Genomic DNA, 27,395 nt, shown 5'->3' on the forward strand with positions numbered 1-27,395 from the left:
ATTAATTACCAGTCATTATATCTAATTGACTTATTGTGTTTTTTTAAATATTAATTACTGTTTTGTATTCGCCAATGAATACTTGTGTGAAGTTTTAACTTTATCCGAGAATGGGTGTGGGAGAAATAACGTGTTCAAACCTTCAACCAGACAGACAGAGTGAGCTTATATAATTTTGTAAAAAAAAAACCACAAACCTCTGGTTTCCTAAATTCTCTCTTGCAGTTCAGCCAGAACCTCCAACGTGCAGGACAAAAGCAGCACAGCCTATCTGCCAGTGGGATGACATACTTGGTAGGGACATCGTTCAACTTGTTAGGACCTGGGACACCAAATGTTGTCTTAACCATTACTGAACAAATATTAGACCCGACCTGTCCACATTTTCTTCCTAGCATAAAATGTAACTCTTAACTGTGAATCCATCATTAGCCGAGAGACGACCTACAAAAAAAGTATTAACCGTCAAGCTAGAAGCATTGTAATAATAATAAGGCTTCTGTTCGAGTCCAAAGGTGAAAGAGGAGCAAAACATTTCCCGTAGCTACCCAGTCCTAGCTGGGATCAAAGAGGAGCACAACATTTCTCGTGGCTACCCAGTCCTAGCTGGGATCAAAGAGGAGCAAAACATTTCCCGTGGCTACCCAGTCCTAGCTGGGATCAAAGAGGAGCACAACATTTCCCGTAGCTACCCAGTCCTAGCTGGGATCAAAGAGGAGCACAACATTTCCCGTGGCTACCCAGTCCTAGCTGGGATCAAAGAGGAGCACAACATTTCCCGTGGCTACCCAGTCCTAGCTGGGATCAAAGAGGAGCACAACATTTCCCGTAGCTACCCAGTCCTAGCTGGGATCAAAGAGGAGCACAACATTTCCCGTGGCTACCCAGTCCTAGCTGGGATCAAAGAGGAGCAAAACATTTCCCGTGGCTACCCAGTCCTAGCTGGGATCAAAGAGGAGCACAACATTTCCCGTAGCTACCCAGTCCTAGCTGGGATGAAAGAGGAGCACAACATTTCCCGTGGCTACCCAGTCCTAGCTGGGATCAAAGAGGAGCAAAACATTTCCCGTGGCTACCCAGTCCTAGCTGGGATCGACCCATTTTGCCACATTCAATGCAGACATGACTGTTGTCTGCCGGTGGTCGGTCTGAGTTCTCTTTTCGCCGTCTACGTCTGTCCTCGGATGTAATAATAATAATAATAATAATAATCTTTATTGTCCGTATGGAAATTTGTCTTACAATTTGTGCATTACACCAAACAAAAAACATTATAACTATAAGAAACCAAAGTGTACATTCACACCAGACTCACTCATAATTTACATGTGACAAAGTTTATACCAGATTGTTCTTATTTATTGATTTGATTGCCAGGGGAACAAAAGAGTGTTTGTGTCTGTTTGTCTTTGCTATCGGTGTCTTGTATCTCTTTTGTGATGGTGAAATCACAAAATCCTGACACAAAGGGTGATTCTTTATTTCGATGATCTTGTTAGCTTTTTTATAGATGTTTGTCTCAAACAACTGCCCAAATGGGGTTTGTTTTTTGCCAATGATTTTACCAGCAGCATTTCGGATTCTATAAAGTTTATTTTTATTTTTAATGCTCAGATGCCATACCAGGCAGTGATATTGAAACTTAAAATATTGCAGATGTGAGCGTGATAAAACATAGCCAAGGCCTTTTCGCTAACATTAAACGAGGACAGTTTTCTTAGTAGTCGTAATCTTTGCTGCCCTTTTTTGCTGATATAATCAGTATGTGCAGTAAAATTTAGTAGATTTCCTTTTGGTCTCAAAGGTGTAATAAATCTCCAGCTGTCTGAATTTGGAAGCCGCCTTCTGCCAGGTGCTCTCTTCTATGTCAGTTAAAGCAAGCTGGAGTCTGAGCTGGTCTTTAAAGACTTTTAGGGCGCACCTCTGTTGCATCGTCCATCTTTTTAGCTCAAAAAAAAAAAAGCACTGCCTTTGACAAACAGTCGTCCCCCATACGGAGTATTATAATGCGTCATTTTTTTTTTTAAAGATATTGGTCATTTTGAAAAACTAAATAAGAAAGATGAGAAGGGAAAGGTCGGGACTTTATAGAAACCCCCCCCCCCCATTACATTATAAAGTCCAATCGCCACAATCAACAATGTGTCGGAATGTTGACATAGAAAGAATGGTTGAAGTAGATATAATAACCACCGCTCTATTTGCGGTCTGACTCGCTCTTTTCTGTACATGGTCAGAATGGTGGCGCGGTAGCTGAGTGGTTAAGCGCTTGGCTTCCGAACCTAGGGTCATGGGTTCAAATCTCGGTGAAGACTGAGATTTTAAATTTCGGCACCCCAGTTTTTATTTAACTGTAATGGGTACTTTACTTTAGTTGGGGAAATTAAAGGCTGTTGGTCGGTGTTGGCCACATGACACACTGATCGTAAATTGTTGTCCAAATAAACAGATGACCTTAACATCATCTGCCCCATAGATCGCAAGGTCTGAAAGGGAAACTTTACATGATCAGAACCATTACCTAAACCATACATCAATGCACGAAAAAAAAGCTTGAATATACCCCCCACACACACACATGGCTTGTCTACAATATATGTGACAAAATATGTAGGTCACAGCTGAGCTGCACCATTTGCACGTATCATTAATCTTCAGAATTGAAGGCAATGCCTTATAATTATTGCACAGCGTCTTTGGATAATCTGGAAGACTAAGCAGTATTAGGCCTAATCTGTCCATGCCCTAAATGTAATCAACTTTTCAAAGCAAATATCGGACCCCCATGGCATGCTACGAGTTCCTATGAAATCATAACGTGTTTTTTTCTTCTTTCATCAAGGAGGAAAATTATTTTTAACATCGTGGCGCTGAAAAGATTAATGGACTGGTGAAGGGAAAGTTGAAGCTTGATGATTGGATGGTTCGAAGACACTTAGCTTAGCGAAATAAACATTTAATCTGATTGTTCTCTGCTCTCCTGACACCACTGCAGAAATCATGACTCTTCTTTGTTAGACATAACTTTAGTGATTCTTTCTCTACGTTACGTTTGGCTTGAATGTAAGATTATCTGAATTCCTCACCTGTGATAAAACTAACCACCAGACCAACCACGATGGTCAATGACATTCCAACAGTTGGAAACCAGGCATATGAAACCGAATAGAAGTCGTCCAAGGCTGATCTGTTAAAGGAAAGAAACATTTAAGAAAACAATTTATTTAAAAGAGTCACAGATCTGTCCTGAATCACTCGTACTCACAAATAACATGGAGTTACCCACATAAGGACCGTGTATCAAAAGTAAGTAACCCTTGCGATCTATGAAAGCAGCTAATGTTAAAAGTCATCTCTTTCTATGGCCGACATTGTTTTTTTTTTTTTTTTGTTTTTTTTTAAGATATCGGTCATTTTGAAAAAACAAAATAAGAAAGATGAGAATGGACAGTTCGGGACTTTATAGGGTCTCATGTGGACAGCAACACCCCCAAGCGTCTTTACTTTCTCAAACTTAAGTCAAGTATCCCTTTTAGTTGGGTGGACTCATGAGGAGTCAAATAAATGGTATATCATATCGCAATCACAGCAGGAATTCAAACTCGAGATTTCTGATATGCATTCACAAGTTTCTTAGTTCTTATTACCAAAAAAATGTTACTAAATGTCTACAATACAATAGATTTGAGTGCTATTAGTAGTTTACTAGTAACCCAGAAAGTCATACATTACTCTCTATCGAGGCACGCTTAACGTAAACAGATATATTCAAGCGTTAAGGTGTTTACTATTGGGACCAGGAATAGATTAGCTTAAGGCAGATCCCTGGTTAATCTGGGTGGGCTAATATTATTAAGTTTGTCAGTTGTTCTCTACCCAAATTTGGTTGAAACTAAAGCAGAAGTGATAAAATTATAGCGTAGGTTGCGTTTTATTTTTTTTTTTTGTGTTGCTATTTTTTTACAATAAAAAACAACAACAACATATACACATTGTCGGTAGATAAGTTACCTTGTGTTGAGTGCATTCGACTGTAGAGCCTTAGAAACAGTGGCAGCAGTTGTCGTCACGTGTGTCAGATGAGACATAATTGTAGTTTGAAAAGTATCGACATTCACTGATGGGCAGGTGCCGTTTGGAAAAGGTTTGAAGGGCAGACGAACCCCATTTACGAAAGAGCCAATAGACATCCAAGAGGTGAGAGCGAAGCCAACCAAAGCGCCAGAGATGGCTCCCTGGAACAACAAAAGGTGAAGATTCTTTCTTTTAGAGTTAAACAAATTTCAACCTGAAAGTGAGACTGTTTTTGTCTTCATGAAATGTAAAAGTAACAAGACATAATGAATTCAACTATATAACACATTTAGCTTATTAAAACGTTTATATCAACCATCTGTCTAGTACAAAGTTTGAACGCGTTATTTATCTAACTTCCAGCTCTCGGGTCAAGTTGAAACTTTGCACAGTTTCTTATAGCTTCTAACAAAACATGAATCAATACCACAAAAAAATAATATGTTTTCACAATTTGAGATAATTAATTAAATTTGCTTAATATCGGAAGAGGCAAATAAATATTTCAGTATTGAGATATGTGATGTAAATGTGGAATTCTTCCACATGGATAATCTTTCATTTTTTAAGCCCTTTTGTGTATTTCTCTTTTTAACTTTGCATATTATAATATTTTTATTAGTACAATTCAATCTTATGATTCAAGACTCCAACTTTGTGAATTGTTAAGTGTTACCTTACAAAAGACTTTATTGTACATTAAGGCCAAAAATGTATGGCATATATAAATCACAAACTGATAGAGTTATTTTTAATATATTTACATCACAACTTGGTGGAGGTATTTTGTGGTATATATACATCACAAATTGGAGTTATTATATATATATATATATATATACATTACATTGTGGTGGAGCTATTATACCCAGATTTTCATGTCACCACGCTTTAAATTCATAAAACCCTGTTTGAAGTTTTGACTTTCTGTAAAGTGTTAAGCACTGTAGCTAAGCTCTGTAGTTAAGCTCTTTAGTTAAGCTCTGTAGTTAAGCTTTTTTTCTCACATCGGAAGTTTGTACTTACGTAGCTGTTTGTCCAGGGGAAGAGAGCTCCAAGGAAAAACATCCCAGTCAGTGGTCCACTAGTAGCACCTGTCAGGCTTAACGATATCTGAAGAATGATTTTATTTTTAAATGAGGGTGAATAGACATCGCAGAATGAAAGAATCATTTTGTTTAACTCTCACTAGATCTTTAATAAAAGGTGATTTACAATTATCAACTATACAGGAATGCGCAATAATGCAAAGAATGTAATGTACATGAAAAATAAATACTTTGAAAATCTGAGAAAGTATGGAATAGTTTGCCAATGCTACGGAACACGCCATTTTTATTTAATATACCAGGCTAACCGTGCGGAACACGCCATTTATGCAACGGTCCCTTGCGGGACGGCGCCTGGGCGTGACACAGAAGGCCTGAACACAACCCCACACTTCCACTCACAGTCACACACACTTTCACTCACAAACACACACACTTTCACTCACAATCACACACACTTTCACTCACAATCACACACACTTTCACTCACAATCACACAAACTCAGGAATGTTCAGATCCCCTGATGAAGGAAAACTTCTCAAGAATACTTTCATTAACACACACATACCTCTCACATGAACTCAAAAACACACATGCACTTTCTTTCATTCTCAGTCTCATCATTTCTTTCTATTTCTCTCTCAATCTCTATATTGCAGATGTTACTTCAAATAAAAAAAAAGAAGATAATTAAGTCGAACGCATTTTATGTGTCAATCTAGTTAATCTTCTAAGTCGTTGGTTTTCCTGGCTGATTCAGGCAACCCATTCCATTCTCTAATGGCATTCTTTGACTCTCACTATTTTTTTCTTTTCTCTCTCGTTCCCTCTCATAATTTTTCTTTTCTCGGTCTCTTTTCTCTTTCTCTGTATCTCACTTTCTCTTCCCATCTCTATTTTGTGTTAGTCGCAGAGTATATATGTTTTATCACTTTAATGCAAAGCCTTAACTCTAGGCATCTGTATTAACAGAGTATCACTGACCTGGACAACCGATCCTTCCAATTGTGTAGCTAGAAAACTAATTCCTATTGAAACAACTCCAAAGATGAGAACTTAAATACAAGAAAATATAAAAAGATTTGAAAAAAAAAAAACATAGCTTATATTAAGAATAGTTGTATAAATTAGTTTGGATCCGCTATGTAATTAAATTGGTAATACATCTAGGGCTAGACTAACAATAAAAGGCATTTATATGACAAAAAAAATAACAACATAAAATATATTTTTCTAAAAAAACAAACTTATATTATGCTTACTTGTGTCAATAAGTTTAGATCAGTCATGTAATTAAATTTTTAATAGATCTAGACTAACCATGGAACTATACTAGCAATAAAAAGAATTTTTTAAAAATAAATTTTAAAATAAGAGAAATTCAAGTTTCTGAGTTAAAGTATTATTATGCTTCTCAAGATAACGCGGTAACCACTCTACTAAAGTCTATATACATGGAAGGTTGTATAGTTGCGGTAACCACTCTACTAAAGTCTATATACATGGAAGGTTGTATAGTTGCGGTAACCACTCTACTAAAGTCTATATACATGGAAGGTTGTATAGTTACGGTAACCACTCTACTAAAGTCTATATACATGGAAGGTTGTATAGTTGCGGTAACCACTCTACTAAAGTCTATATACATGGAAGGTTGTATAGTTGCGGTAACCACTCTACTAAAGTCTATATACATGGAAGGTTGTATAGATAACTCTTGTTTCTATTTCATGTTTGTGTTCACTAAGTCAAAGACGGCAGCCTAATATAAAGGGGACTAATTCAGCTTATACCACCACTTCAGTCAAGCACTATTTCATTCCTTGTTTGAGATACTAAAACAAAGTAATATAGTACCTATAGTTAATTAAATAATTGTTTTTTTTATTGATTCTTTTTTTGTCAGGTAAAAGAAATAATTGTGCAAAATTTCAACTTGATCCGAGATTACGTGTAGGAGAAATAACGTGTTCAAAGTTTTGGCCAGACAGACACACAGTAAGTCCACATAAGCTTTCTAAAACAAAAGGAGAGGAGGAACAACTTGAATTCAAGCTCATGGCTCAAGCCTCCTCAAGCCGACATTGTAACCACTCTGCTAATGAAGTTCTTAGAAATATAGAAGATTGTAGAGTTATGTATTGTTTCTATAGTCTCGTCCTATATTTCATGTTGTGTTCACTAAGACTCGTACGACGACATATAAAGCGAACTTATTCTGCTTATACCACTACTTAGTCAAGCGCAATGTCTTTCTTATGTTCGAGATAGCAAACAAAATATTTAATTACTGTTGTTGATGTGTTGTTTTTTTTTTGTTGTTTTTTTCGATGTGAAGAATTACTAAATCTAATTTACTAAGTATATTTATTTTCAAGCATTTGAATAAAACACAAATTTTGCTACAGGAACTATTTACATTAATTATGTCAATAACTCACATCTGAAAAAAGTATCGGAGTTTCTCTAAGTGAATGTAAACCAAACAGTGCTGTTTACATCATTCAAAGCTTTATGGACATTTGCAAAACAGTTTCCTACGATGTGGGCACAATGTAGTTCCAATTAGCTAAGCCAATCTCATTGATAAGCGAAAGTTTAATCTTAAATGAAATAAAACTTTGAATGGAAACTTTAAACCATCTTTTAAAAGAAAGAATAAACTCAATTAGGTGGTTGGGAGGTAAAGCGCTTGGGTTCAGAATCGAGGGGGTCTTGGCTCGGTAAAGGCCGTTATTCGGGTCCTGGCCATCAGTCCTATAGAGCCCTTTTTTTTATTCACTAATATCTACAGGCCACTATCTATGTAGAAGGATTCAAAACACACTTTTAAATACAAAGTGTTTTACATAAAAATATTTAAACACAAAATGTTTAAACACAAAATGTTTAAACACCAAATGTTTTAGGATTTTTAACTCTCCTTGCTGGCGATATTTCGGTCTGTCTCCACACATTTCGCCTCTTCACTTTCTGTACAAGCCTCGAGCAGTTTGAAAATAAAACACAAGTAATCTATCATTCTCCATCAAGAGAATTGTATTCTCTTCCCCTCTTTTTCATTCTCTCTCTGTCTCTGTCTCTGTCTCTGTCTCTGTCTCTGTCTCTGTCTTTCTTATTACACCTACACTTACTGCATTTCACATGCACACTCACCCATAAGGGGAGAGTATATATGAATTTATCTGTCTCTAACGGTTTGATGCGTCACGTGCAGCCAGGATATATCAGACATCATTTAAGTCTTCCTGCAGTCAGCGACAACATTCGTCTTTAAAATCTCACCCTTCGAGACACGAACTTAAGACCCTTGCGTTCCTAAGCCAAGTGCATTACTACTCGCCTCTCACCCAATATGGGCATCGTTTATGTCAAATATTCTATCCGCTGTGGTACAGCGTATCGTGTTAATGATTGAATTATAATTAACTTTGCAAAATATTATATTTATGGGATATAACTATAGTTCAGGGTCCTGTAGATTTCTCGACTGTTTCAAGGGATGCGAAACGGCTTCACATTGCTAAGATAGAAACAGGGGCACAAAATAACCTACAGGACAGCCCAATGTCATCTTACATTCCCCTGGCGACGTGAATCAAGACCCAGCTATGATGTTGTTAGCTGGCTGATACAATCAAGTACCTTCAGATGAAGAAACTGATGACCCAATATGCAAAATTAGCTGAAGCTTGTAACTTATTTACCAAAGACGCCGATATTAATTGGGAAGCGTGGTCGAGACGCCAAGTGCGCTTGACTACCTAGAAGGGGGCTCGAGGTTCGACACCCGACTCGGGCAGAGTTGTGTTTACTGAGCGCCTAAAGGCAGCACGGAAAACCAACTCCTAGATACCCCCTCCCCCCCCCCCCACTGGTCCACAAAAGATATTGGACCAAAAGCTCTCTGAGCATGCTATAAGCATGAAAGTAGTGCTATATAAAAGCTATAATAATAATAATAATAATAATAATAAGTACAGCTAACTATAGATGGTATTATATTGCATCAAGCTAATAGAAGAAAGAGAAATTTACACATGTGTTACATCGACTACAAAAAGCTTTCGATTCAGTTCCGCATGATTGGCTATTAAAAACCCTGGATATTCATAGAATCAACCCAAGAATAAAACAACTATTGAAAGTCTGTATGAATAATTGGAAGATAAACCTGCACCTTAATCGTGATAAACTAGGTTCTGTGCACATAAGAAGAGGTAAATACCAGGGTGACTCACTATCTCCACTCTGGTTCTGCCTAGCGATTAATCCTCTATCTACATTACTCCAAGACACTACAAACGGTTTTAGGGTTGACACTAAATGTACAAAATGTGTGTCCCGCTTATTATACATGGATGATCTAAAGCTTTATGCAGAAACCGAGCAAAAATTACACACCTTAATCAAAACTGTAAAATGCTTTAGTGACGATATCTGTATGTCTTTTGGCCTGGATAAGTGTGGCATCATAAGCATTAAAAAGGGCAAGGCAACGAACACCAACATTGAATTTGAAGGCATCGAGGAATTGAACTCCGCCTCTATTTATAACTATCTTGGAATAAACCAGAATGCCAAGATAAACCATAAGAATTTAAAAAAGAATTTTCTTGGTAATTATAAGCAAAGAGTTAATAAAATCCTCAACACCAAACTGTCTGGCAGTAATCTCATCACTGCAACAAACAGCTGGGCCGTCCCAGTGCTCCTTTACACGTTCGGTGTGATCAAATGGACTGACACCGACCTACATGACATTGACAGACTCACTAGAAAATTACTAACCAAGTTTCGATGCCTGTACCCCAAGTCCTCTCCCATAAGGTTATACCTGCCCAGGAAGGATGGGGGTCGTGGATTGCAGAACATCTTCAAATTGTGTAAGATGCAAGTTTTAAAAATACGATCAAAACTGCTCGCCTCCAGCAACAAATTTGTTTCCTTCCTACGGAAATACGACTCCGATGCAACCCCTCTGAACCTACACAATGCTGATGTCAATGTCGGTTTGGACGACGTAGGGCATGAGATTCGCCTATGGGAGGAAAAAACACTCCACGGAAAATTTCCGGCTTCATTACATGGGGACAACATCGACAAGGCTGCTTCCTTAACATGGCTCAAAGCAGGTCATCTCTACCCTGAAACAGAAGGCTTTGTTACAGCAATACAGGACAGAGTAATCAGGACAAAAAATTACGAGAAGCATATCCTGAAACTCAATGTTGTCGACAAATGCCGAAAATGTGGAAATGTGAGCGAGTCGATTGAACACATTATGGCAGGATGTCCAGCCCTATCAGAATCAGCCTACCTAAGTCGCCATAACCAAGTTGCAAAGTTAATACACCAACACCTGGCTTTGACGTACAAATTGATCGGTAAGGACACTCCCCCTTATTATAAATACTCTCCGCAAGAGGTTCTCGAGTCTACTGAACATCTGCTGTACTGGGATAGGCCTATTCTGACCGACAAAACGGTAGATTTCAATCGCCCGGATCTGCTGTTCATCGATAAAAAAGAAAAAACCGCTACCATTATCGATATCGCCGTACCACTGTCTCATAATTTAAGAAAAACTGAGATAGAAAAACAAAGAAAATATGGGAACCTAGGCTTGGAGATTAAGCGTCTATGGAAATTGTCCAAAATAACAATATACCCCATTGTTATATCAACCGAGGGGATAATAACAACTGACCTCACAGACACCTTCAAGGCCCTTAACATTCCTAGGAACATCTTCGTTGCCTGTCAGAGGGCGGTACTGCTGCAGACCTGCCACATCACCAGAAAATTCCTCAGTGGAAACTGTTAAAGGGACTACGATGAATTTTGTTTCTCTTAAGCGAAACTCGACCCTGGCAGCGCCAGAGAATGACTACTCGTTCATTTCTAACATAATAATAATACTCCTTTAAAATTTTGTTTTTCAATAAAAACATTTCAAACTGGAAAAAAATAAAACTGTTAATTTCTATTTAACCCCCTTTCATCCTCCGATTCTCTGTTTTTATAAAAATCGAATGTTTGAGTAAGTAAACTGTTTACGCGTACATTACGTGAAAAAAAAACAGCTGTCATACATTGCTCTGAACAGGAGTCTTAGGAGATCTGTAGCTGGAAGAAGCGATAAACTGTTAGAATAATAGAATAATGTGGATTAGTTTTCTAATTATTCCTTTTCATTCCTCACCGATAATTTTGGTCACAAATGTTTTCTGTGACTCAGTTAGGGTTTTCTCAAATCGTGGCTTTAAGATGTCCTCCCAGGTAATGGCTCCAAGTGCATTCAGAGATGAAGAAACAGAACTGCAGATTACAGGAAAGAAACAGTTAAAAGAAAACTTAGATTTAACTCCTGATAACTTTGATTCAGTAAAGCTATAAATAAGTACCACATGTGTATCAATTTTTACCTTAATGCACCAGAAAACAAGCATGCTATAAATAGACCCGGGATGCCGGGATACCCCAAGTTTTCCATTACGAAGTAGGGTACAAGCTTTAACAAAATAAAATATAAAAACTTTAATAATAAAGCAGAAAAAAAGTGAAATATTAAAAAAAAAATTAAGTGTACTATTCGACCCGCAGAGTAGCATACGCTGCTTTTTGGTGACGGGTGAACTCTTCATGAACGACACAGTTGCCCAAGTGTGGTAACTCTAGTCTTAGTTGCAGAATTAAAAGAGTCATCTTTCCATGACATTTACATCGAGGATTAGAGAGTCGGAGTGCGTGCTTGCTCCGCACGGTTGGGCGACGAAGAGAATTATATAAACAGATTGAATAAAAAATCTAAGAAAAAAATAAATATAAAAATAATTTATATTAGTGAAATTTCTTCAATCATTTAAAATCAACCATAACTGTAAGTAATTGCGTAAGTTACTGTTGTAGTCTTGCAACATATACACTTCTGCCATCTAGCATGTTGAGAAGAGTTCAAACGCTGTCACATATCTCAATATTGTTAGGCGTATCTCCTGTTATTTTAGTACATTTTCATATATATTATATTTTTCATATAAAAGTTTGGAATAATTGAATAGTTATTGATTAATATGTTGACATTGACATGGAATAATTGTGCAAAGTTTAAACTTGCTACGAGAGTGGGATATGGGAGAAACAAACTATTACAAGATTCCAAGATAGACAGACATAAGTAAATGTAACAATAAATGTAAGTGAATCTAATCTATTCATAAAGCCTGTAACTTTAATTTATTGATTTAAGCATAATTTATACAGAAATTTCGCGTAAAAAATTTGTATCCTTGAACGTAAGTCTTTGCTAATAATATTTGTTAAACAAATATTAATTTTCAAATAACATGTCTCTGTACTAGCTTCTGGAGACCAAGTTTGTGTATTTTAGGGCAGTGTTTCTCAAAGGGAACCCCCCATTCATTCTCACCCAACTGGGAGTAAGTATGAGGGGAGAGCCGCAAACTTCCAACAATAGGATATAAAGGATATATACATTAATAGTAATTAGTATAGATCTAGTTAAAACACAATTTTCAGGGTTTTCTTTGCAACTTCGTTCACGTTTGGCATCCAAATAAACAGCTAGTATGTTTAGTCCTTGCTACTCCGGACATTGTGTTACATTTATAAGTTGTACATCTTTCGAACACTAGAAATAGAAATCTTTGATCACACAGCATTGAAGAGGCAGCAGGTTACCCCTCTAGTCAGCAAGGACTCTTGGTAGAGCCACCGTTTTCTAGCATTCTGATCGTCAAATATTTTTTCGGGTGTCTAGGTCTACTCCTTACTTTTTCTTATAGTAAGAAGAGAGCCTGTCTAAGAGGATTAAAGTAGGCGTGGATAGGATGGGCCTTTATTAATCTAATTAATTCGAATGAACGAGGTGGCAGGGCTGGCCGAAACTAGGAATATGAACATTTCATTTACGTATGGCTTTTGTACATTTGTAATCGGCCTGATCGTTTTAACATCATCATCCAGATTCTTTTGTGTGTGTTTCTCGCAAACGTTGTGAAACTAATGCCATATGTCATTTCTGGAGAAATTACACTGTTCTGACATAAGAAAATGGTGTTCATTCTCTTTAGCGTTATATTCCTTATTTTTGCAAGCGCCTTTGTGCTAATGCTGAATTTTTAAACATATCCTACTCGGAAGACAATCCAACAATGCTACAGCCTTAAATCACACGGCTCTTCAGTCAGAAATTATCTTAGTTGCTTAAGTCGCCTTATTGAAAAAAAAAACGAATAAATCTTAGAACGTATGATGCATGATGTATGTAAGTCAACTTCCTGTTTACACATCTCTTGAGACCTTTACGCGAACAGTACGTGGCAAAGCCAAACAACAAATGATTTCCTAGACCAGCTGTCATTCATTGCTCTGAACAGGAGACTTAGGAGATCTGTAGCTGGTAGAAGCCACAAAGCGTTAGTCAAAATAATAAAAGAATGTTTATTAATACCGCATGTCGTCTGCTGTTTCTGAAAGATCTTTATATAAAAATATATACATTTTTAATGTTTTAAAAGTGGTTAAGCGGTCTATGATAAACAATTTAGATACGTTATCATTTGAAACTGCTTATTAAGTAATGGTAACAGTAAACAGCCTGATATTTATTTTACAGAAAAGTGAGCCAACGGTATTTCGGGCAAAAAGCAAGTGCCTTAATGGTACTAAAAAAAAATACATCAAAAGATATTAGCACATATTGCCTTATGTCCTGTTATCTGCATAATCAGTTATACAATTCTGTTGGCGAAGAAATCTGCTGTTAATGAGTATAAGAGCTTAAGTTGAATTTATCATGCCTCGTAATGCCAATATAGTACAATTACCTCACTTACCTGGTTAGGGTTACTGACTAGACTCTGACCCAGAGGGTTACAGTTCTGATCTGCGTAGAAGGCGAAGAGTGCGAGTCCAGACATACAGGTCAGTGTCAACAATAGAAACACTCCAATGATGTTGAGCAGGACAGACCTAGTGCGACAATGGACGAAGTCTTCAGAATATACAGGCTTGGTAAGTCGTATAGATTAATAAATTAAGAAAAGCTCTAGATTTACAGGTTGTGAATTGAAAAAGTGAAGATGTGATTCTAAATTAGACTGCTCGAACATTGACACCCCCAACGTTTTTAAGCAGAAGATCTATATAAAAAAAAAAAGAAAACCAGTGTAAGATGAAGATGCGATTAACGTTTAGCGGTATCGAAGTAACTACTTGATTACAGTGAAAGCGGTGTCGCACAATTCATCTGTGTAGTACCGTGAACTAGATTTCGCAAGATATCTGAGTGCAGTACATAGTGCTAAACATGTTAGATAACGGCTGTACTTTGTAAGACAGGATAAGATAAATATTCATATATTAGTTTCGTAAGAACCAATTATATCATTTCACATTTTTTGTATGCAATAAAAAAAAATAATAATTATAATTTCTGTACTCAAAAATAAAAAAATGTTTCCAACAGAAATTCCGAAACGAGTAACGGCCGACAATCATGGTGCCACTTTAATTTGTGCATGCTTCTTACTGTGTGGCGTGTCGTATCGTGGGTAGACTGCTGTATCTTTGTACGCTCGGCTGGCTGATTCCATAGATGCTACAAGACATACATATCTGTGCCAAAACTAAATTCCAGAAGGTGTGTCTTACTCTTGGGTCTGGATCGAAGCTGTCAAATGATTAAACACAATGAGAGATATGTATACCATAAATAAGTATTGAGAATTATATCTTAATTATTCATGACATATTTTAACGAAAGCAAAATACTATATCATAGAAGGAAAGGAAATTAAATGTGTTGTGTCAAACAGTCATGATATAAATTTTAATGAAAATCATAGATTGATATACACATAAAAATTAAAGTAATTAAGTTAGAAATTATCACATAAACATGAGAGAGATGTTACTTCAGATATGAAATAACAACATAAGTATATTATCAAAGTTCACTAACTGCTGTAAAAACTAATTTACTTGAAAAATTTGATTCTCTCCCATTTTTGGCTTATTTCCCAGACTCGTGACCAGCTTCCAACTTTTATTGTTCCCTAAAGAATTTCGGAAAATAGAAAGAGTTATTCAATCGTTGGGAAGGGAATAGTTCAATTGTCCTATTATTGGAACACTTTCACCTTGCAGTGTTAAACATTGGCACATATTTCTAACCATGAACCAAGTGCCTTAAATTAGGATTTCAATTTCGGAACCACTGTATAGGGATACCCGGATACTTGTAATTTAGGTTGACACCTAATGCAGGAGCAGTGAGAGGGAGTCACAAAAGAGCAGACGAGGGTGTCACAAAGGTGCAGACAAGGAGTCACAAAGGAGCAGACAATGAGTCACAAAGGAGCAGACAAGGAGTCACAAAGGAGGAGTGCGAAGGAGTCACAAAGGAGCAGACAAGGAGTCACAAAGGAGCAGACAAGGAGTCACAAAGGAGCAGACAAGGAGTCACAAAGGATCAGTGCAATGAATTCACAAAGGAGCAGTGCGAGGTGGTATTAAAAGAGCTATTCGAGGAAGAAGCAGAAAAAAAAACGAATCCGAATTGTATTAATCTTTGTGAATTCATCGTATGGGCTCTAGGTACGAGAGAATAAGCAATACTACATGAAAGACTATATTTAAAAAATAGTTTTTGTTCTTACCTGTATTAAAATAGACATTATTCCAGCCATCATAATCAATGCCTGAAACACATCTGTCCATATCACGGCTTTTATTCCACCCTAGGAAAGTATACAATGAGCTAGCTAAGACATCATTTCTAATAATGTACTAATTTTATCTTTGCACTTTATTAAAGCAGTGGCTTACCTCTTAAAGCCCGAGAACCGCTGCGTTTCACTAAAATACTTATATTTTATTTAAAATTATATATATACAATTATAAAGGTTATTTCTAACAAGATATTGAAGTATATTTATCAAATATTTGTGGAATTAATTTGAAGTGATAATTGTTTTGGGAAAATGCAAGCCAATTAAATAAAAACTAGTATCGATTAGTTTGGATCAGTTATGTAATTAAATTTGTAATAAATCTAGACTAACAATAAAAGAGCATTGTTTGAAATGAAAAGAAGGGAACGATCTGAAATCGAACTCATGGCTCAGCCTTCTCAAGCCAACGCGGTAACCACTCTACTAGCGAAGAGTCTATGAACATGGAAAATTATAAAGTTATCTATTGTTTCTATTTCATGTTTGTGCTCACTGAGCCTAAGACGGCAGCCTTATGCCACCACTTGAGTCAAGTATTATTTCTTTCCCTTGTTTCAAATTCCTAACAAAGTAATTTATTTCCCAAAGTTAATTAATTAATTGGTTAATTTTTTTATTTTTTTATTTTTGTGCTGTGAGGTAAAAGAAATACTTGTGCAAACTATTTCAGCTTGATCAGAGATAAGGTGTCGGAGAAATAACATGTACAAACTTTTGGCCACTCAGACAAATAGAGTGAATTTATATAAGTTTTGTCAACAAAAATAAACTTACTATGGTGGTGTAAATAGTTGCCACAGATCCTGTGGTGACTAGTGTCGCCCAAACTGGAATACCTGTGACTAAATAGTAAATACATGTTACTAAATATTATACATACCTCTGTTACAATCACTAGCGGATCCAGAACTTTGGAGGGGGGGGGCAATTTTTTTCCAAACCCTAACTCTAACGCCCAGTAAACCCTAACCCTAAGCATAAACGCGCGTACAGCCTATATATTATTGTTAGCTTGGAGGTCTGGGGGAGCGCTGTAAGCCTCCTCATTGGGTTTACTTGCATTTTTCACTGCAGAAACGCATTCTCTTGACATCTACATATTCATCAGTGGGGTTTATAATCATTCGATTTATTAAGCTTAAAGTTGCAACGCGTTTTTCCTCAAGATATTGTCACTTACTGTAAAATGGCATGCAACTCACACAGCCTCTGACAACCAGTCTAAGCCCTGGAGTGAATGGGTGCTCATTTTTTGGGGGGGTCCTTCAAAAGATATCGCTAACAGGAGATGGGGCAAATGTGAATGACTGGCGCCCAAACCAGTAAGTTCATGCCAAAGAGACTCGTGAACATTGATTTAGAGAAAAAATTTTGGGGCGAACCTTTTTTGGGGGGTCATATGCAGTTTTCCCAACTGGTAACAAGCGAAATAAATAAAACAGCTTATCCAAGGGAAATAAGTCAGCACTTACAATAATAACTCAATAATGTTAAAGTTATTTCCCTTGATCGATATCAAAGAAAATAATTTTTATTAATTAACAGATGATGTAAACGTCATCAGTGTCTGTGGCCAACGGTTAACGAGTTTGTCAGGTGGCCAGCACAATGACCAACCACCTCTACTTTCCCCAACTAATGATAGGTACCCATTAGAGCAGGGTGGATACAGAGGCGCCCGAAGATCCCGAAATTAAAAGTCCCAGTCTTCACCAGGATTCGAACCCGGACCACGGTTCGGAAGCCAAGCGCTTTACCGCTCAGCCACAGCGCCTGCAATATTTAAAGACTAATAAGTTAATTTCTTTCTTACTAATTTATGTTTTGTTCGTTACAATAAATAAGTGTTTAAAGTTTAAACTTAATTCTATAATGGGTGTGAAGGAAACTAAGGGATTACTAAGGGATCGAAACCCTAATATTTAGCCAAATGTATGAATACCGAATGATTAATTTCCCTTGTTTGTATCAAAACAAAATATTTTAATTTCAAGTAATTAATTGACTTATTGGCTAATTACTTTTATTAATTCATATCTTGTCTTAGTCAATAAATATTTGTGCAAATTTTCAACTTGATCCCAGAATGGATGTGTACAAACGTGTACAAACTTTTTACCAGACAGACAGCGTGAGTTGATATAAGCTTTATATTATAAAATGGAACTGGTGGTTACACACTATGGCACTGTTTGTCACAAAAGTTACATATGCAGATAAACAATAACTTGAGCTAAATATCTACACAGGCTTGTGCCGCTTGTCCGATTGGGAATATGTGACATTTATCAAGGATGCAACCGATGTACGTAAAATACAATAATCAACCTTTGTCTATTTTTAATCATTTTTGTTTTTTGAAATGCAAAACAATAATTTCTAACTACCAAAGAATCCAAAGTATTTCTCTTACCAGCTTCAAAAGCTATAGCAGGAGCAAAGGATGCAACACCAATGTACAAAATCTGTTTTAAAAATGTGTTAAGTCTTATTAATGAATAGCCGCAAAAATTATTAGTGCATGCATAGAAAAAAAAGGATTTAATTTCAATGAATGATGTATAAGTCTGCCATCTATCATGGTAGGATCCAAGCACATATTTTATACTTGTAATGACTCAATAGCAAGACGCGTAGAAGTTGGGTTTAATTTTGGGTATTTCCTTAGTGACAATACATTAAAAAATTAACAGGAGGTCGAGAACCAAACTTAAGTGACCACAAGTTGTTTACTTCACTATGACAAGTTGCTAAAGTAAGTTTCCTTAATAATTCGCCATCAGATTTGATCCCAGCCAATCAGAGCTCGATTTTTCAGAGCGTGAAACTATCAATTAAGATCCACATACCTGGTTGGTAAACATCATTAGTGTTCCAATTAGCCTCACAGTCCTGGACCGGAACCTGATTTCTAAATACTTGGAAAGACAAACAATGTGACAATAAATGTATATGTCCTAGAAACGTTTGGTCTAGCCAGATCAATAAATAAGTAATATCTAACATTAAAAGACGTCTAATTAATATATATATTATAAATCTATACAATGTAAACATCGTCTAGGGTTTTGTATAAAAAAAAATCAAAGTATAGCTTGAACTTGGTCTTTGCCTCTTAAAGTCACGTAAGCTTATGCATATAGATGGCTGCAATTCAGGTAGTATGCGCCTATGGATCAAGCTTTTTTTTCCACATAAAATGTAATATATACCAGCAGATTTGCCATGTTTATAGTAAGTGCTACTCCACAATATGTGACCCAGTTATTGAAGTTCTTTAAGAATTTCATGGTCAAACTGATATTAAGTTTCGTGCTTGGTTATACTAATTAGTCAGTCCAGCATCTGGCATTGTATTTTTTATTATGCGATTGGAACCGGAAAAAAAAGTTGTACGATAATTGTATTCATAAGTAAAGGCGGCTACTTTTGATTAGTTAAGTTATTCCTAGTCAGGCTTCAATAACACCAATTAGATAAATCCTTTTTCTTTTACTAAAGTTAAATATTTTGTTAGCCATATAATACGTAAAACAAGTTGGTCATTTTACAAAGCTTATATCAACTCTGTCTGGTATAAGTTTTGTACATGTTACTTCTCCCAAACCCCTTCTGGGATCAAGTTGAAACTTTACACATTTATTCGTTGTACTTAACAAAACATGAATCAATCAAAAAAAGGATCCAATTAATTAACAACTTATTGACAATTAAGTATCTCGTTTGGTATTGAAAAAGGAAAATAAGTGCTACTTAATGAGACATGTGGCTCTATATAAGGAGACATTTCCCTTATTACGTTTTGTAGCCTTTACGTTTTTTTTTCTCCCACTTCCTTTTCTCTGAGCCATTTGAAACTCTACAAAATTATTCAAGGCCATGACAATACACGAATCAATAAAAACATTAGCCACTTATTTCTCTTTTTTGTAGATAAAGGTCAGCAGAAATCATAGTGAAATCATCAATGAAAAGATTAGCCACTTTTTTTTTTAGATAAAGGTCGATTATTCCTACAGTATTAAGATATATTGCAGTTCACCTTAGAGAAAGTCTTGTTTAAAAAAATTATATATTTCTTATATTCTGCTTGTTATTCTGTTCTGAAATGATTTGATCATTTATTGTTTCGTTTATTAAATGAACACTTACCTCGAATACGCTAGTCAGTTTGAGTGGGTAGAGAAGCGGGACAAACAGCACTGAGGCAAGAATAATTCCAAGTATCATACCAAGAGTATAGATATAAAATTCTGTCCCCTGCAATTTATGGTGTAATTTTTAGTTGTTTTGTTTTCCGCATTACGATATTAAATTACTATGATAAGCCACTAATTCTACTTCCACCGTCTCTTATTTGGTCTAGGCATGAAAGTGTACCTTCCACCGCCTTTTATTTGGTCTAGGCATGAAAGTGTACCTTCCACCGCCTCTTATTTGGTCTAGGCATGAAAGTGTACCTTCAACCGCCTTTTATTTGGTCTAGGCATGAAAAGTACCTTCCACCGGCTCTTATTTGGTCTAGGCATGAAAGTGTACCTTCAACCGCCTTTTATTTGGTCTAGGCATGAAAGTGTACCTTCCACCGCCTCTTATATGGTCTAGGCATGAAAGTGAACCTTCCACCGGCTCTTATTTGGTCTAGGCATGAAAGTGTACCTTCAACCGGCTTTTATTTGGTCTTGGGATGAAAGTGTACCTTCAACTGGCTTTTATTTGGTCTAGGCATGAAAGTGTACCTTCCACCGGCTCTTATTTGGTCTTGGCATGAAAGTGTACCTTCAACCGGCTTTTATTTGGTCTAGACATGAAAGTGTACCTTCAACCGGCTTTTATTTGTCTAGACATGAAAGTGTACCTTCAACCGGCTTTTATTTGGTCTAGGCATGAAAGTGTACCTTCAACCGGCTTTTATTTGGTCTAGGCATGAAAGTGTACCTTCAACCGGCTTTTATTTGGTCTAGGCATGAAAGTGTACCTTCCACCGGCTCTTATTTGGTCTTGGCATGAAAGTGTACCTTCCACCGTCTCTTATTTGGTCTAGGCATGAAAGTGTACCTTCCACCGCCTCTTATTTGGTCTAGGCATGAAAGTGTACCTTCCACCGCCTCTTATTTGGTCTAGGCATGAAAGTGTACCTTCAACCGCCTTTTATTTGGTCTAGGCATGAAAGTGTACCTTCCACCGGCTCTTATTTGGTCTAGGCATGAAAGTGTACCTTCAACCGCCTTTAATTTGGTCTAGGCATGAAAGTGTACCTTCAACCGGCTTTTATTTGGTCTAGACATGAAAGTGTACCTTCAACCGGCTTTTATTTGGTCTAGACATGAAAGTGTACCTTCAACCGGCTTTTATTTGGTCTAGGCATGAAAGTGTACCTTCAACCGGCTTTTATTTGGTCTTGGCATGAAAGTGTACCTTCAACCGGCTTTTATTTGGTCTAGGCATGAAAGTGTACCTTCCACCGGCTTTTATTTGGTCTAGATATGAAAGTGTACCTTCAACCGGCTTTTATTTGGTCTAGGCATGAAAGTGTACCTTCAACCGGCTTTTATTTGGTCTAGGCATGAAAGTGTACCTTCAACCGGCTTTTATTTGGTCTAGGCATGAAAGTGTACCTTCAACCGGCTTTTATTTGGTCTAGGCATGAAAGTGTACCTTCAACCGGCTTTTATTTGGTCTAGGCATGAAAGTGTACCTTCCACCGGCTCTTATTTGGTCTTGGCATGAAAGTGTACCTTCAACCGGCTTTTATTTGGTCTAGACATGAAAGTGTACCTTCAACCGGCTTTTATTTGGTCTAGACATGAAAGTGTACCTTCAACCGGCTTTTATTTGGTCTAGGCATGAAAGTGTACCTTCAACCGGCTTTTATTTGGTCTAGGCATGAAAGTGTACCTTCAACCGGCTTTTATTTGGTCTAGGCATGAAAGTGTACCTTCCACCGGCTCTTATTTGGTCTTGGCATGAAAGTGTACCTTCAACCGCCTCTTATTTGGTCTAGACATGAAAGTGTACCTTCAACCGGCTTTTATTTGGTCTAGACATGAAAGTGTACCTTCAACCGGCTTTTATTTGGTCTAGGCATGAAAGTGTACCTTCAACCGGCTTTTATTTGGTCTAGTCATGAAAGTGTACCTTCAACCGGCTTTTATTTGGTCTAGGCATGAAAGTGTACCTTCAACCGGCTTTTATTTGGTCTAGGCATGAAAGTGTACCTTCCACCGCCTCTTATTTGGTCTAGGCATGAAAGTGTACCTTCCACCGGCTCTTATTTGGTCTAGGCATGAAAGTGTACCTTCAACCGGCTTTTATTTGGTCTAGACATGAAAGTGTACCTTCAACCGGCTTTTATTTGGTCTAGGCATGAAAGTGTACCTTCAACCGGCTTTTATTTGGTCTTGGGATGAAAGTGTACCTTCAACCGGCTTTTATTTGGTCTAGGCATGAAAGTGTACCTTCCACCGGCTCTTATTTGGTCTTGGCATGAAAGTGTACCTTCAACCGGCTTTTATTTGGTCTAGACATGAAAGTGTACCTTCAACCGGCTTTTATTTGGTCTAGACATGAAAGTGTACCTTCAACCGGCTTTTATTTGGTCTAGGCATGAAAGTGTACCTTCAACCGGCTTTTATTTGGTCTAGGCATGAAAGTGTACCTTCAACCGGCTTTTATTTGGTCTAGGCATGAAAGTGTACCTTCCACCGGCTCTTATTTGGTCTTGGCATGAAAGTTTACCTTCAACCGCCTCTTATTTGGTCTAGACATGAAAGTGTACCTTCAACCGGCTTTTATTTGGTCTAGACATGAAAGTGTACCTTCAACCGGCTTTTATTTGGTCTAGGCATGAAAGTGTACCTTCAACCGGCTTTTATTTGGTCTAGTCATGAAAGTGTACCTTCAACCGGCTTTTATTTGGTCTAGGCATGAAAGTGTACCTTCAACCGGCTTTTATTTGGTCTAGGCATGAAAGTGTACCTTCCACCGCCTCTTATTTGGTCTAGGCATGAAAGTGTACCTTCCACCGCCTCTTATTTGGTCTAAGCATGAAAGTGAACCTTCCACCGTCTCTTATTTGGTCTAGGCATGAAAGTGTACCTTCAACCGGCTCTTATTTGGTCTAGGCATGAAGGTGTACCTTCAACCGGCTTTTATTTGGTCTAGGCATAAAAGTGTACCTTCAACCGGCTTTTATTTGGTCTAGGCATGAAAGTGTACCTTCAACCGGCTTTTATTTGGTCTAGACATAAAAGTGTACCTTCAACCGGCTTTTATTTGGTCTAGGCATGAAAGTGTACCTTCAACCGGCTTTTATTTGGTCTAGACATGAAAGTGTACCTTCAACCGCCTTTTATTTGGTCTAGGCATGAAAGTGTAACTTCAACCGGCTTTTATTTGGTCTAGACATGAAAGTGTACCTTCAACCGGCTTTTATTTGGTCTAGGCATGAAAGTGTACCTTTAACCGGCTTTTATTTGGTCTAGTCATGAAAGTGTACCTTCAACCGGCTTTTATTTGGTCTAGGCATGAAAGTGTACCTTCAACCGGCTTTTATTTGGTCTAGGCATGAAAGTGTACCTTCCACCGCCTCTTATTTGGTCTAGGCATGAAAGTGTACCTTCCACCGCCTCTTATTTGGTCTAGGCATGAAAGTGTACCTTCAACCGGCTTTTATTTGGTCTAGACATGAAAGTGTACCTTCAACCGGCTTTTATTTGGTCTAGGCATGAAAGTGTACCTTCAACCGGCTTTTATTTGGTCTTGGGATGAAAGTGTACCTTCAACTGGCTTTTATTTGGTCTAGGCATGAAAGTGTACCTTCCACCGGCTCTTATTTGGTCTTGGCATGAAAGTGTACCTTCAACCGGCTTTTATTTGGTCTAGACATGAAAGTGTACCTTCAACCGGCTTTTATTTGTCTAGACATGAAAGTGTACCTTCAACCGGCTTTTATTTGGTCTAGGCATGAAAGTGTACCTTCAACCGGCTTTTATTTGGTCTAGGCATGAAAGTGTACCTTCAACCGGCTTTTATTTGGTCTAGGCATGAAAGTCTACCTTCCACCGGCTCTTATTTGGTCTTGGCATGAAAGTGTACCTTCAACCGCCTCTTATTTGGTCTAGACATGAAAGTGTACCTTCAACCGGCTTTTATTTGGTCTAGACATGAAAGTGTACCTTCAACCGGCTTTTATTTGGTCTAGGCATGAAAGTGTACCTTCAACCGGCTTTTATTTGGTCTAGTCATGAAAGTGTACCTTCAACCGGCTTTTATTTGGTCTAGGCATGAAAGTGTACCTTCAACCGGCTTTTATTTGGTCTAGGCATGAAAGTGTACCTTCCACCGCCTCTTATTTGGTCTAGGCATGAAAGTGTACCTTCCACCGCCTCTTATTTGGTCTAGGCATGAAAGTGAACCTTCCACCGTCTCTTATTTGGTCTAGGCATGAAAGTGTACCTTCAACCGGCTCTTATTTGGTCTAGGCATGAAGGTGTACCTTCAACCGGCTTTTATTTGGTCTAGGCATAAAAGTGTACCTTCAACCGGCTTTTATTTGGTCTAGACATGAAAGTGTACCTTCAACCGGCTTTTATTTGGTCTAGATATAAAAGTGTACCTTCAACCGGCTTTTATTTGGTCTAGGCATGAAAGTGTACCTTCAACCGCCTTTTATTTGGTCTAGGCATGAAAGTGTACCTTCAACCGGCTTTTATTTGGTCTAGGCATGAAAGTGTACCTTTCACCGCCTCTTATTTGGTCTAGGCATGAAAGTGTACCTTCCACCGCCTCTTATTTGGTCTAGGCATGAAAGTGTACCTTCCACAGGCTCTTATTTGGTCTAGGCATGAAAGTGTACCTTCAACCGGCTTTTATTTGGTCTAGGCATGAAAGTGTACCTTTCACCGCCTCTTATTTGGTCTAGGCATGAAAGTGTACCTTCCACCGCCTCTTATTTGGTCTAGGCATGAAAGTGTACCTTCCACCGGCTCTTATTTGGTCTAGGCATGAAAGTGTACCTTCAACCGGCTTTTATTTGGTCTAGGCATGAAAGTGTACCTTCAACCGGCTTTTATTTGGTCTAGGCATGAAAGTGAACATTCATTATTGCAGTGATAGAAAATGTACTGTTAAATATAATTTCCCTAAAAGGAAATCGAATTTCTATTTATCTTATGTGACGTGGAAGCCTAGCAGTTTTATTTTAATTTTAAATTTAAAAGTCGGTGTCCATAGAGGACTTCAACTTTTGGTTTGGGAACTTGGAACAATGTAAGAGATAAGTCTTTAAATTGTCGAAAACCAGAAAGACTACATCACTGTTTCTCTCTCCCTCTATAACATTTTTCCCTCTTTTCTTCTTTCTCAATAACTCACTCTTCTTTGTCTGTCTCTCTTTCTTTCAATTTCATTCTCTCTCTCAGCTCTCTATCTATATTCCATGTTTCTCTCTATCTCATTCTCTTTAGTATCACACAACTCGACAGAAATCTATTCCTTAAACCCACAACGTGTTTTGTATTTTGATAAATTGCTTCTACTGATTATAACTTCATTTTCCCCATTAAAAATGCTAATAAAATTCTTTAAACGTATGTAGTACATTTTAGTAAGGAAATGTCTTAACGAAGGTACCTGCGTGTACATCTCTGCTGGCGTTCCCAGAATCAAAATGGCAGAAAAGAATGATACCAGGATAGAAATGGCCACAGGTACGACAGACATGCTTCTGCTGGCCTTGAGATACTCATCTGAATGAGAGGACGTTACATCACTTTAAAGCAATGTTTTATTTTCAAAGCAATATATAGCAACAATCGCTGCAGCGATTGGACCCCTGCTAACCTGCTAACTATCGTAAAAAAACGTAAGCTAAAACTCTATGGCCATATAAGCCCATATTAAAAGGTCTTTGGGGCTCGCAAAGACCTTCCTTCAGGAAACAGTACCAGGAAAAAAAGAAGAAGAGGCAGACAGAGAAAGCAATGGTAAGACAACATAAAATAATGGATTGCTCTGCCATTGAAAGAGGTTCTAACTAAGGTAAAAGACAGAGAGGAATGGAGAAAGACGGTCGACAAATCTTGCGTGGTGCCCCAACGGTCAAACAGACTAATGGATAGGTAAAAGGTAAGGGTAAAAAGATAGCAACAATATGATTGTGTGGAGTCTTAAGTTTGCACTACAATTAACTGAGTTCGCACAGAATGCTAAGTTAATTGATTAAAGGTTAGGTCGTGTTTCACCAACATTCTCTTCCTCTTGAGCGGTTCTCAACCTTGCAAGCTCGGCGACCCCTTTTTACAATCCCCCAATTTGCCGCGACAACCCCTCCGACACACACATACTGCAATAGAAGAGTAGGCAATAACAATCCATAGTTTCGATGGTCTTAAGCGACCCCTGGCAAATGGTCAATCGAGCCCAAGGGGGTCGCGACCCACAGGTTGAGAACCCCTGCTCTTGAGTAACTTTACATGATGTATTCGGACAAAGCGAGTGTATAAGACAGTTCTTTGTTAATGGTGTTTAAAGGGACAATGCGTATGACTAGTAGTAGTAATAAAATTAAACTTTTTAAAAAATTAACTCTGTTCAACTATTTTTCACTTTCTTAGTTGGGACACGAAGGATATAACAATGTTGATAACATTTGACTGTCTTTTACAAAAGAAAAGGTTGTTTTTTTCTTTACATGTTTTGACTTTTGGGGGGAAAGTTTGATTTTAAGCAGTAGTATAGAATAAAATGTGGGGGTAAAATGGAAGAGCCATTTAGCTTGTAACATTTTTAGCTGGCACATATGTTGATAGGTTGAAACATTTCCTTCAAGACACGGTATAATGAGTTGATCAAAAGCCGGATTATCTTTATTTCGTCGGTTATGGTTGGCCGCATAGGCTGACACCTAACCTGGAAACACCTCTGATGTAACAGAAACATTAAGGTCTGCCTTTGCCAACTCTAAATGTATACACACAAAAATACAGTGTACATGAGGCCTACCTTGAGTCTTTTGTCCTCCGCCTCTGACAGCAAACCATAACCCGATGCCCATGGCTACCACTAAGGTAGCCGCAAATACAACATAATCTAAGATACCGAATGAATTGTGTACAACAAACATTGTGGCTTTCTTTATGCCTTTATTTGATTGAGATTTGGCTTTATAGTGCAGCTATCCCAATGTAGACCGTGTCCGATAGAAGTACGGCAGCCCGTATAGCCCTCATTTTACATATTTTCATATCTACGGCTCTATTTACTGATTGTCGCAACTATTACATACGGGTCCCAGATAGATGTTTCGCAAACATGAATAGAAAAAAACTTTGATTTCTTCAAATGCTAATATTTTGAACTGAAAAGAACTAAAATAACATAATGGAATTAGGACTGATGAGATTTACGATATTTGTTGATTTTGATGCTTATTAAGCAATGTCTGAGGAACTGTGGAAAAGAACAGAGCAGCAGCCTATTGAAGTCACTTACGGATCCAGGTGGGGGCG

General features: G+C 37.6%; 1 protein-coding gene across 1 annotated transcript; it reads right to left on the reverse strand.

Moving 5' to 3' along the window:
* Window positions 1-99: 99 nt before the first annotated feature.
* LOC106075010 (sodium-coupled monocarboxylate transporter 1-like) lies at window positions 100-27,022 on the reverse strand. The gene is made up of 17 exons (XM_056016588.1): window positions 26,890-27,022; window positions 25,519-25,634; window positions 20,038-20,145; window positions 18,735-18,803; window positions 18,299-18,350; window positions 16,660-16,727; window positions 15,810-15,890; window positions 15,133-15,206; window positions 14,681-14,821; window positions 13,986-14,121; window positions 11,553-11,638; window positions 11,330-11,445; window positions 6,109-6,179; window positions 5,101-5,187; window positions 4,012-4,235; window positions 3,087-3,187; window positions 100-322 (listed from the first exon to the last, which is right to left on the reverse strand). The coding sequence occupies exons 1-17, from the start codon at window positions 27,008-27,010 to the stop codon at window positions 135-137; spliced, it is 1,839 nt and encodes a 612-aa protein (XP_055872563.1). The 5' UTR covers window positions 27,011-27,022; the 3' UTR covers window positions 100-134.
* Between the last annotated feature and the right edge of the window lie 373 nt (window positions 27,023-27,395).

The sequence above is a fragment of the Biomphalaria glabrata genome, chromosome 18 (assembly GCF_947242115.1).
Source record: "Biomphalaria glabrata chromosome 18, xgBioGlab47.1, whole genome shotgun sequence".
Taxonomy (NCBI): domain Eukaryota; kingdom Metazoa; phylum Mollusca; class Gastropoda; family Planorbidae; genus Biomphalaria; species Biomphalaria glabrata.